The following is a 13,528-nucleotide window of genomic DNA, read 5'->3' on the forward strand; positions in this document are numbered from 1 at the left end:
TCTTTCACATGATTTGGTACTGTCCGAGGGTGCACAAATTTTGAAGTGAGGTGTGCACTTTTGTTGGGGAGAAATTCACCCTACCTAGCATCTGTACTCCTTAGATACCTGCTGGGTGATTTTGCAGAGGAGGATCTTAGGGAATTGCAAAAGTCCCTACTCAGTTTCTTTTTTTCTATGCTAAAAAGATCATTGCACTATATTGAAAGAAGCCAGACCCCCCTAGAATAAAAGCCTGGCTTGATTTGATTAACAAAGTAGTGCCAATGTATAAACTTACTTTGCTCGGGGTTGTCCTAAATAATTTGAAAAACTGTGGTTAGGTTGAGTGTCTACCATGTCAGGTGACATAGAGATCTGATTGTAACTGTTTTTCTTGGGGTGCTGGCACTGCATAAGGGTTCCAATATGGTACACATTCCAGTGGGCTCTGGCTACTTATTGATTTTAAAAGAATGAAATAACACCAGTTGGTATTTTCTTGTCCCTTCCTGGCTGTCAAAGTTTAAAGTTTTCTGTTTATATCACCAGCTGGTTGTTGTTTGATTTTATGTTTTGTTTTTTACTGCACATCTGTGTAGGCTTATGTATGGATCTTATGTCTTTCTTAGGACGGGATTACTCTGTTGAATTGGTAGGCTTTGCCTATGTACAATTGTGTGATACTTTGTACCTTTTCTATGCAAGTGTTTTTTTTTTTTTACAAGCATAAATAAAATTAACTTTAAAAAAAAAAAAAATAAAAAAAAAAAATATATATATATATATATATATATATATATATATTTTTTTTTTTTTTTTTTTTTTTTTTTCGTCGCCCAAATTAAGACTGGGCTAGAGGCTGACCATCACAGTGATTGCCCAAAAGAGCTTTGGGAGGGAGCAGGGCAAGGCTCTTGACCACAGAAACTGGGTCAATATTTGCATATTTGCATATCAGATACTGGGATTCAAGGCACCCTGTCAAGCAAAAATCCATTGACAGGTTTTGCCAGTTTCAGAAGGCTTTCCATGTACTTGTTTCACCAGTAATTTACACTAACCTGAGCCTGGTTCAGTCTTTTCAGGGGAAGGACTGTTGTAGCAACCAGTGTTTTAGAGTTTAATTCACCACTAAAACCTTCAAGGTCGAATTTTTATAAACAAAAGTAGGTTTGAATAAGGTTGAATAAAGAGAGGCAAAATGAGAAGCAGTTATATTGCAAATCTATAAAAACCGGCCCCTCACCAAATCCGGGTCACAGGGTAGCATGAAGGTCACAGGCCACAACATACAGGACACAGGCAACAGCATGCAAGACACAGGCAACAGCACATGGGTCATAGGTCATAGCAAGAGGGTCACAGGCCACAGAACATAGGTTACAGGATGCAGCAAATGGGTCATGGGCCACTGCACACGGGTCACAGGCCACTGCACACAGGTTAGGCACCATTGCACTCTTGCCACAGCATACGGGTCACAGATCACAGCACGCAGGTCACAACTCTCACCCTATTAGCGATGGTTATCGCCCTGTGAACGGCCTCCGCTTCCAGCTGTATAGGAAAAAAAAAAAAACACCAGTGTAAAATCAAACAACTGTTTCACCCTTCTGTGAGCACATCATGCTTCTCATCGATTATTAAAGCGGCCTTCCCCCTCAGTGGCAGGGTCTGCTTAATCAACTTGCCCTCCCCCTTCCTAAATTGCTGAATAAAAGTATGTGTAAGAGAAAACAGTTAGATATTATTCTTCCTAACTTCCTCCCGTGACTCCTGGGTGAGAGTGATGTCGCCCTGCTTCAAGACAAATCTCTGAGAATATTGAATATCCAAAATCTTATGAGAAGATAACCCTTCACTGTGCTGTGACCTCTTTCTGCAATATTTGGGCTACTCAACATTCCTCGGGATCTTGTCGGCAGAAGGAGGACATCACCCAATGCCCTACAGAAGTCATTAAAGTTGACTATATCATCTATGCTGCATTTTGGGGTGGGGGGGGGGGCACTTTGAATAGGCAGACCTTGCTACTTTACAGCTAGTAGTAGATAGTCACAATAAAGTGGTCTTATTCTGTGTTGTTGAAGAAATCCAAGCAGCACAGATGAGTAATATAGAACAATCCAGTTGAATGTGACTACCGTACCTACTACTAGAGCAAAACAATGTCACCAGCACACCAAGGATCTCTGGTCCTAAGCTTTAAACAGCGATCACATTGTTACAGTAGATTGCAACGTTTCGGAGCCATGCAGGATCCCTTCATTAGGCATGTTAGTCAGTGCATTGGAGGTACCTACTACTCAAAGTGAAACTCATAATTTTATATAGATCTGCGGTACACACAGAGTGATATATTTCAAGCATTTCTTTCTTTTAATGTTGATGATTTATGGCTTACAGCTAGTGAAAACCCAAAATTCAATATCTCAGAAAATTAGAATATTACATAAGACCAATAAAAAAAAAAAAGATTTTTAATACAGAAATGTTGACTTAGTGAAAAGTATGTACAGTATAGTATGCACTAAATACTTGGTCGCGGCTCCTTTTGCATAAATTACTGCATCAATGCGACGTGGCGTTGATCAACCTGTGGCACTGCAGATGCATTTTGGAAGCCCAGTTTTCTTTGATAGTGGCTTTCAGCTCATCTGCATTTTTGGGTCTAGTGTCTCATCTTCCTCTTGACAATACCCCACAGATTCTCTATGGGGTTTAGGTCAGGCAAGTTTGCTGGCCAATCAAGCACAGTGATACCATGACCATTAAACCAGGTATTGGTACTTTTGGCAGTGTGGGCAGGTGCCAAGTCCTGCTGGACAATGAAATAAGCATCTCCATAAAGCTGGTCAACAAAGGGAAACATGAAGTGCGCTAGGATTTTCTGGTAGAGGGCTTCGCAGACTTTGGACTTGATAAAACACAGTGGACCAACACCAGCAGATGACATGGGTCCCCAAATCATCACTGACTGTGGAAACTTCACACTGGACTTCATGCAACTTGGATTCTGTGCCCCTCCACTTTTCGTCCAGGCTCTGGGACCTTGATTTGCAAATGCAATGCAAAATATTCCACAGTCATTAATGATTTGGGGAGACAGGTCATCTGCTGATGATGGTCCACTGTGTTTTATTAAGTCCTAAGTAAGCTCAGCCCTCTACTAGTAAATTCTAAAGTGCTTCATGCTTCCCTCTGCTGACCAGCTTTTTGGAGAAGCCAATTTCTTTTTCCAGAAGGACTTGGCACCTGCCCACACTGCCAACAGTACTAATACCTTGTTTAATGATCATGGTATCACTGTGCTTGATTGACCAGCAAACTCGCCTGACCTAAACCCCACAGACAATCTGTGGGGTATTGTCAAGAGGAAGATTAGAGACACCAGACCCAACAATGCAGATGAGTTGAAAGCAACTACCAAAGAAACCTGGGCTTCCATGACACCTCAGCAGTGCCACAGGCTGATCACCTCCATGCCACGCCGCATTGATGCAGTAATTTTATGCAAAATAAGCCCCCACCAAGTAGTGAGAGCATACCTTAGCATGGACATACTTTTCAGTAAGCCAATATTTCTGTATTAAAAATCCTTTTATTTATTGGTCTTATGTAATAATCTAAATTTATGAGATAATGAATTTTGGGTTTTCACTAGCTGTGAGCCATAATCATCAAAATTAAAAGAAAAAAATGCTTGAAATATATCACTCTGTGGGTAACGCATCTATATAAAATATATGAGTTTCACTTTTTGAATTGAATTACTGATATAGATTACATTTTTGATGATATTCTAATTTTACGAGATGCACCTGTATATATAAAGCTCTGTGCAACTTAATGGTGCTATATAAGTACCTGTAATTACGGAAAATCATTCTCCTTACTTACCGTAATTTATCTTCCTGGATCCTCCCCATGTCAGCCTACCATGGGTCAGCTCTGCCCTCTATGGTCCCTCCAGGACCACCTTTTTCTTAGCCAATAAAGGGCAGCTGTCTGCCTGAACCAGTGTTCAAAATATCCCACCTCGCGATGGAAAATAGGAAGGGAATCCCCAGCTGACATGGGGAGAATCCAGGAAAGAAAAATTACGGTAAATAAATAGAACAATTTTCTGTATTCCTGGACCTCCCCATGTCAGTCTACCATGGGACATACCAAGCAATAATCTGAAGAGAGGGAAATAAGCCTATAAGCAAACAACACAAAGCTCAGAATTTCATGCTGCTAAATATATTTAATGCCTGGCAGCCACTGATATAACCGTATAACCAAAAGGTGGAAGAGACACATTCAGCCTGTAATGACAGATAAAGGTGTTGGGCGCGCTCCAGCTTGCTGCTCTGCACACTACTTCAGGCAAAACTTTAGCAAATGCAACCCAGGATGCTGCCATACTTCTAGTCAAATGCACCTTTACTTCCGAGGGTGGAAGAAGACCGAGTGATTTGTATGCAATTTGTATGGTTTTGACAATCCAAGAGGACACGATCCTTGGTAGTACTGTACAGCCATGCCCATTTTTGAGACCATTGGGAAGACAAAAAGCTGGTCTTGTCTTCAGAACACCTAAGTCCGCTCCAGGTAGGTCGATAAGGAGGAAACCAAGTCCAGCTTCCTCCATTAATTTTCTGACCCATCAACCGGAAAAGTTGGGAGGACTGACTCACAATTCATATGAAATGAAGTAGCAAACCTCTGGAAGCAAACTTGGTACTGGTCTGAGCACAATTCTGTCTTGAAGAAATAAACAATATGGTTCTCTAGCTGAGAAGGCACACAACTCGGAGACCCTTCTGGCAGAAACAATGGCTGTCAAAAAAAAACGTCCTTAACGTTAAATGAAATAAGGAGCATGAGGAAGCTATATCAAATGGAGGAGCTAATACGGACTTCGAGACCAAAGTCAATCCCATTTGGGAATGAAGGATTTCACTGGAGGTCTAATCTTTATGGCTGCTTTCAAAAACCAGACCACTTAAGGGTCCAAAGCCCATTTCTTTTTTGACATAGCTGACAGGGCGGAGACCTGGACCTTTAAAGAATTGTAGGCTAAGCCATTATCTAGGCCATACTGCAGGAACTCTAAAATATTTGACACTGAAGGAGACCCAGAATCCCAATTTATTTCTGCAGAGAAACGTAAAAAGGCCTTCCAAAGTCGGTAATAGGTTGAATTAGTTGTCTTCTTACGAGCTTGTAACAAGGTATCCAATACTCGTTCTAAGATGTCTAAACCCTTCAAAGATCTCTCAATCTCCACGCCACCTTCAGACTTTCGGGATTCGGGTGACACGTCCCATTTTGCAGCAGGAGATCTCGACAAGGAGGTAGTGGAATTGGTTAACATATATTCAGTCTCCATACCAGTGGAAACCACTGCCTTATTGCCGCGACTTTCTCTCGACGAATCTTCAACAAGACCTTAAGAATCAACGGGAGCTGAGGAAAAACATACACCAGGGGGAAACGTCATAGCTTGGACAGAGCATCCTGGCCCAAAGCTTGTGGATGCCAGGCTTGGGAGAAGAAGGAATGAAGTTGGAAATTCTTCTCCGAGGCCATGATATCCATTGCTGTCGTCCCCCAGGCTTCGAAGATCTTGCATATGTGTCTGGGATTGAGGCCCCACTTGTGATCTACAAAACTTCGACTTGAACGATCCGCTAGAACATTCTCAGCCCCTGGCAGATAGGTCGTTGTAAGAGAGCCGATATTTCTCTCTGCCCACACGAAGATTTGGCAGGCCACTCGAAGGAGTGACAGACTCCTGGTGCCACCTTGCCGAGTCACGTAAACCATGGTGGTTCTGTTGGCCTGAAAGGACCTTGACAGCCCGTCCTTGTAACACAGTTTGAAATGGTAGCAGAGCACGCCCAACGGTCTCCAACTCCAATAAATTTGAACTCTGTGCAGTCTGAGCCCTCCATCAGCCTGGAACATGCTTCCCTAAACAGTGAGCCCCCCCAACCTAGAAGAAGCCTCCATCGCCACCACTACTGGTTCTGGGGACAGGAGCGGTACTCACTGGGACAGATTGCGAGACCCTCCACCAAGCCATGAACGGATTATGGGGACCGGCATGTAGATCTTCTGGATCAAAGAGTGGCGATGCCATTGGAGAAGGAAATTGCATTGAAACCTCCTTCTTCGTCACCTGGCCCACAGGACCCCCGGGATCGTGGGGAACAGAAGGCAGAGATACTGCATGCATTCCTTCAACATCAGAAAGGATTTGGACATTACTTCCTTCATCCGGGTTTGAATTTCCTGACTTTTCCTCTGGGGAAGGAAGACACGACCCAGCACCGTATCAAATTGCACCCCGAGATATTCCAAAACTAGGGTCGGATGCATCTGACTCGATAATTGACCAACCACCTGAAACGGATGAGCATTTCGCAGGTCAGTGCCACATGTCCTTGAAGGAGACCTTTCAAAGGGTCCAGAAGTAGGATGTCGTCCAGGTAATGGAATATTTGTATGCCCTTGATCCTCAGTATCAGGACAACAGCTGAACGCACCTTCGAAAATGTCATGGGAGCAGTGCAGAGGCCGAATGGGAGACATTGAAACTGGAAATGCAAGCCCTCCACTGCAAACCTGAGGAAGCGATGGTGAGCCGCATCTATGGTAACATGCAGATAGGCATCTGCCAGATCGATGGAAGCCATCCAGTCCCCTTCTTTCACTGCTGAAATAATAATTTCCAATGACTACATTTTGAATGGTGGAATCTTCATAAAGGAATTCAACAATTTTAGGTCTAAGACTGGCCTGAAACCTCCTGAAGCTTTAGCCACTAAAAACAAAATAGGAATAAACCCCTTGTCCCAATTCTTGTCTTGGAACCAGAAGAATGGCTCTTGCTGCTAATAATTCCTTTACGTACACTAGCAAACATAGCCTCTCTTCTGGACAAGTCGGAAGCCGGTTTTCCACAAAAAAAGGCTGAGGGGGTCTTGTTCCCGAACTCCAGACGATATCCATTTCAAATGATGGCCAAGACCTAGGCATCTTGCACCTTGTCTGCCCAGACCCCCTGAAATGAGCTAGCCTTGCTCTACCATAAACGGAGACACCTTCAGAAAGCCTTGTCTGAGCCCTTTGCATTCTGGTTGGGCTTGGGAGATTTAGGGAAGGTCGAACCAACTCCCTTCCATTGCCTGACGAATGGTCTACCAGGTCTAAAGGCACTAGCCTCTCTGAAACTTTTAGAAAAGTGAAAGGGCTGAGGTTGCCTCCTTCTCTCCTGCAGGATCAGGCCTGACTTGCCGCCAGAGATCCGCTGAATTGCTGATTCCAAAGCTTTGCCGAAGAGAAGTTTCCCGTCAAACAGGTCAGAGCAAAGGCTGTGTTTAGATGCATTGTCTGCTGACCAATGCTTCAACCACAAAGCTCTAAGGGCCGTCACAGAATGAGCCATCATCTTCGCCGTCATCCGGACTTGGTCCACAGCTGCTTCCGCCATGGAAATCTGCCATTTTTACGTACTGCAAAGGAGAAGAATTTCCACTTCCAAGCCCTTCTCCCAAAAACTCAGCCTCTTTTTCCACTACCCACACTCTGAGGGCTGCCGCAACAGAAGTGAGCGCTATAGCCAGCCTACATTCCACTCCCGCCACAGTATACAATCTCTTTAAATCTATGACAATTCTGTGATCCATGGGGTCTTTAAAAGAAACCAAATCCTCCAGAGGAAGCGTAATATGGTGGGTCAGTCTCTGCAATGAAGCATCCACCTTAGGAGTAATGTCCCATATGCTTAGAGCTGAAAGGATAAAGCTTTGAGACTCTATTTCGGACGGTCTCGCCCATTCATCTTCAACAACCTCCTGAATTGTTGGGAGAGGGGAGGTGTCAATGTAACATAAATTATATATAAAGTACCTACATCCTATTATATTCAAAAGTGGAGGAATTCTGAGGCATGTATGGACTTTAATGGTACCGTACAAAGACTTGACAAAACAAACTATAAAAAAAATTAACAAATTTTATTCAAAAGACATATAAAAACATACCAATATCTAAAACAAAGGCACAGATAACTGTCATTCTCTATTGAATTAGTTATTGTTAATTTTTTTAAATAGTTAACTGGTACCATACAAAGACTTTACAAAACAAAGTCCATACATGCCTCAGAATTCCTCCACTTTCAAACTTCCTGAATTTCAAAAATGAAAGGGAAGGAAGGAATGGATTATTTTCGATCTGGATAATATTTGCGTTTCTTCCTCGAAGGCGAGGCCTCCTCGCTCCACTTCAATCGCTTCCTTCACTGCTTCCACCAAGGAGGAACCAAAGAAAAATCGAATGCATGAGATTCTGGCTCAACCTCAGATTCAAAAGAATATGACTGTCTTTCCATATCCGAGTTGAAACGTACTAATGCTTCCGGTTCTGAATCACCTGATGCAGATGACAGTGTGGGGCGAGCAGATTTCCTTGACACGCTCCTAATCCCTTCCTTGACTGCTGCCTTAATGTAAGACTTCACCTGCCATGCACCTGCCGCATTGTCCCAAGCAGCTTCTTTGAAGCAAGAGGCGCATACCGGCTTTCCTGGCAGGACTTGGGCTGAGCAAGCCCAACAGGCTTTCTCTTCTGCCTGGACTGGCGAAGAGGCCCTAAAAGATGAAGAGGGCCTTCTTCTGTGCTTGCACCCAGATTTGCACTTTTTGGAGGCTTTTTGATGCCGTAACCTTTCTTGGCTCGGATCTGAGCGACTAAAGTGAGGTAAAGGTGAGGGAGATCTGGAATACCGTTCTGACGGGCGATCATCCTGTTGCAAGAAATTTTGGGATCTGTAATGCCTTGTCCCTTTTTACTCTTCTGAGCTTGGGGTACTGACTTGGAACCACTTTGCGGGTGTTTATTCCGCCCAGGGCTCTTTCATCTGAAAAGAGATAGAAGGGCGCTCTCTTTAAAAAAAAATATATTGAACAAAACCTTTCCATTCGAGTCATCAGTGGTAAGGGCAGGCAGATTCACCAAAGGAGACGTGCAATGGCATATAAAGGCATCAAGACTCCCATCAGATAAAGAAAGCTAAGTTCAGCAACGATACAGGGAAATACAGGCTTACCCAGGCAGAGCAGCCGAATCACAGGCTGGAGCCAGATGACATGCGAGCCAGTGGGGACTGCACACGTGCGGCGGCTGCCGTGGAACTACAGGTGCCAGGCAGGTCAGTGAAACAGGGAGCCACCATAGCTATTATCATAGAAGACCATAGTTTATGCTGCCAGCTGTCACTTCTGCTCATAGAAACACAGTAGTTTATACTGCTTCAATGCATGTCCCAGAACCAAGAGAGCCCACCTCCTCGGGAGATTTACGACCCAGGTCAGGTCTTCTGACTCGGGAGAGGCTGAACCGAAGCAGGGTGATGAAAACTTGACCCAAAGGCATCCTCTTCTTTGCTTCAGGCGTCTGGAGCAAGGACAAAAAAGAACACTGGCTCAGGCAGACAGGCGCCCTTTTTTGGCTAAGAAAAAGGTGGTCTTGGAGAGGTCAAAGCTGACCGTTGGTAGGCTGACATGGGGAGGTCGAGGAAAATTAAGTACTCTCACTGCTATGGCTGTGATAATTCAGGTATTCTGCTTTTCCGTCACTAGAGGGTGATACTGCAGCAGCAACACACCAGCAGAAAAATTAAACAGGGCGATGAACTGGAACAAACATCCGGCCACTCCTCACTGCTGATAAAAACTGACAGCTGCTCAAACGCTAAAAGTGTTTAACGTACAGGCATAGACAAATAATAAAATCCCCCCCCCCCCCGTGCTCAGACCAGGGCAGCACTCAGTCCCCAATATTTCAATATAACCAAAAAAGACAAATTGCCCAAGGGACTTTTAAGAGTGGTGCTCAGTAAAATAGTACAGCAAATGTACAAAAATACAAAATGTATTTACATTTACATAAAAAAAAATATACAAGTACATGTTCACAATCATTGTGTAAAAGTAAAGTCACCGTTTCATCAATGTACATTCAAGATGCCAACAGAGTTAATGAATCATCATTCATTTGCAGACACTAATCTCTATGCATTTCGTGGGACAACGCCCACTTCATCAGGAGACAGCCGCAGTTGGTTTGTATGTGCATCTATGGAAAATCATGGAAGTATATTGGATACAACTCAAGACCACATGAAACAATTAACAGAGGTTGCATCTCAATCTCAGATGCTGTGAGTGGCCACAGCAGAGGTTATACCCGGGAGCTGAGTATAGGTGGGTGAACAGGAAGCGGGGCAGAAAAGGGGGCAGAACCCCCACTGGAAAACCCCTTAGTGAAAAGCAGGACAATGAGAAGCCCAAAGGACACTGCAGCATGGAATGCTGCTGCATCCAGCCAAATTATCAGACTTAACGTACAGGCAGACTTTAACATACAGGCAGGGTTATCAAGTTACCAATCCATATGGACCAGTTTTCAAACACAGTAGAATTTAACGTAGCATTCCAACCAAAGAAAAAAAAAAACAACAGTCTGGTTATGTATTCAGATCTGAAAACTGCCTTTTAATATCTTCCCATGATCCGCAATACACCTGAAATCAGTCAGAGTGGGAGTGCCAGCAAATTAGGCTCTATTGCACCACCCAGTTATGTTAATAAGAAATGTAAACCCTAAAGAGAACCATTCAGGAATGAGTATTTATAGGAATCTTGATTTTCACTCTTACCTTTCGGGTGTAGGTGTGTGTGCTGTTATTTTGTTTCTTTCTCTCCCTGTCAGAGCAGACATACCAGTCCCCATACAGGCTAACATGTCCCCTGCCTGAGCTCAGGGCTGATAACTGACACTACGTCTTTGCTAATGGACTTTCAGCACTGGGGTCATCAATTTGAATCCCAACCAAGGCGCTGTATGTTCTCTTTAAAAAGATGCTGGTAGGTTAAGTTGCTCTTGTCTAAATTGGCCCTATTTTGTGTATGTATATGAGGTAGGCTCTTTAGATTGTAAGCTCATTTGAGGGCAAGGACTGATGTGAAAGTATAATATTTGTAATACACTGAGTAAGTTGTTGATTACAGTATGATTCAGTGTGACAGTGTGATTCAAATAGGATGGTGCAAAAGTAAAGCTGATTTATTAATAACGGAATGAACCTAACACAACTGTATTAACATAAAAAGACACATTGACTGTCCAAGTTTTACCTCTGCACTACAAATGTTGGATGTGGTGACATGACAGATGTTGAGACGGTACTCCAATTCTGTTCAGACTCGTGCCAGCATGGGGGCTGGGTTGTTCGGGTCCTGTGGCATAGGGGGCGGACATACAGTGGGTACGGAAAGTATTCAGACCCCCTTAAATTTTTCACTCTTTGTTATATTGCAGCCATTTGCTAAAATCATTTAAGTTCATTCTTCTTCCTCATGAATGTACACATAGCACCCCATACTGACATAAAAACACAGAATTGTTGACATTGTTGCAGATTTATTAAAAAAGAAAAACTGAAATATCACATGGTCCTAAGTATTCAGACCCTTTGCTCAGTATTTAGTAGAAGCCCCCTTTTGATCTAATACAGCCAGGAGTCTTTTTGGGAAAGATGCAACAAGTCTTTCACACCTGGATTTGGGGATCCTCTGCCATTCCTCCTTGCAGATCCTCTCCAGTTCTGTCAGGTTGGATGGTAAACGTTGGTGGACAGCCATTTTTAGGTCTCTCCAGAGATGCTCAATTGGGTTTAAGTCAGGGCTCTGGCTGGGCCATTCAAGAACAGTCACGGAGTTGTTGTGAAGCCACTCCTTCGTTATTTTAGCTGTGTGCTTAGGCTCATTGTCTTGTTGGAAGGTAAACCTTCGGCCCAGTCTGAGGTCCAGAGCACTCTGGAGAAGGTTTTTGTCCAGGATATCCCTGTACTTGGCCGCATTCATCTTTCCCTCGATTGCAACCAGTCGTCCTGTCCCTGCAGCTGAAAAACACCCCCACAGCATGATTCTGCCACCACCATGCTTCACTGTTGGGACTGTATTGGACAGGTGATGAGCAGTGCCTGGTTTTCTCCACACATATCGCTTAGAATTAAGGCCAAAAAGTTCTATTTTGGTCTCATCAGACCAGAGAATCTTATTTCTCACCATCTTGGAGTCCTTCAGGTGTTTTTTAGCAAACTCCATGCGGGCTTTCATGTGTCTTACACTGAGGAGAGGCTTCCGTCGGGCCACTCTGCCATAAAGCCCCGACTGGTGGAGGGCTGCAGTGATGGTTGACTTTCTACAACTTTCTCCCATCTCCTGACTGCATCTCTGGAGCTCAGCCACAGTGATCTTTGGGTTCTTCTTTACCTCTCTCACCAAGGCTCTTCTCCCCCGATAGCTCAGTTTGGCCGGACGGCCAGCTCTAGGAAGGGTTCTGGTTGTCCCCAACGTCTTCCATTTGAGGATTATGGAGGCCACTGTGCTCTTAGGAACCTTAAGTGCAGCAGAAATCTTTTTGTAACCTTGGCCAGATCTGTGCCTTGCCACAATTCTGTCTCTGAGCTCTTCAGGCAGTTCCTTTGACCTCATGATTCTCATTTGCTCTGACATGCATTGTGATCTGGAAGGTCTTATATAGACAGGTGTGTGGCTTTCCTAATCAAGTCCAATCAGTATAATCAAACACAGCTGGACTCAAATGAAGGTGTAGAACCATCTCAAAGATGATCAGAAGAAATGGAAAGCACCTGAGTTAAATATATGAGTGTCACAGCAAAGGGTCTGAATACTTAGGACCATGTGATATTTCAGTTTTTCTTTTTTAATAAATCTGCAACAATGTCAACAATTCTGTGTTTTTCCGTCAATATGGGGAGCTATGTGTACATTCATGAGGAAGAAGAATGAACTTAAATGATTTTAGCAAATGGCTGCAATATAACAAAGAGTGAAAAATTATAGGGGGTCTGAATACTTTCCGTACCCACTGTACACTAAGTCTTTGGTGTACCCCCACAGAAAGAGGTCTCAGGGTGTAAGGTCTGGCGATCACGGAGGCCAGGGCAACATTGATGAATCGTTCATTCCTGCACGGCCGACCCAATATTTTGGTAGGGTATCATTCAAGTATCTGCGAACATCGAAGTGGAAATAAGGAGCAGCGCCATCCTGCTGAAAGACTGGGTTGGGCAGATCTTTCTCCATCTGTGGCATAAGCCATTCTGTAATCATGTCCAAAAACTTGTAGTGAGAGTGACACCAATAGTAAACGCCAATCATCTGTCGTGTCACCAACAGAGGTCACATCAAACATTTGTAGCACGGAGGCAAAACTTGCACAGTTAATAAATCAGCTTCACTTTTACACTATCCCTTTTAAATCACACTGTATGAATACCTGTAATAAATACAGTAAATATGGTAAAACTGTAAATTAACAAAGCAATAGTTTTTTAATTTTCTTATCCTGACTGTGCATTTGTTAAATTACAGTTTTATAAAAGTTTGTTATCAGCATTAAGATTAGACTGGAGGACAATCTTACAGCACAATAACTAGCCTGACTATATAGTCCGGACTGG

General features: G+C 43.5%; 1 protein-coding gene across 1 annotated transcript in view; it reads right to left on the minus strand.

The window, feature by feature from the left end:
* DPYSL5 (dihydropyrimidinase like 5) overlaps positions 1-13,528 on the minus strand; it is a 180,430-nt gene that overhangs the window by 37,335 nt on the left and 129,567 nt on the right. Inside the window, exon 6 of the mRNA XM_082251156.1 lies at positions 1,495-1,539. Coding sequence (XP_082107282.1) covers positions 1,495-1,539 — 45 coding nt within the window. The remainder of the gene's footprint in view (positions 1-1,494; positions 1,540-13,528) is intronic.

Source organism: Pelophylax lessonae (assembly GCF_965119305.1).
Source record: "Pelophylax lessonae genome assembly, chromosome: 3".
NCBI lineage: Eukaryota > Metazoa > Chordata > Amphibia > Anura > Ranidae > Pelophylax > Pelophylax lessonae.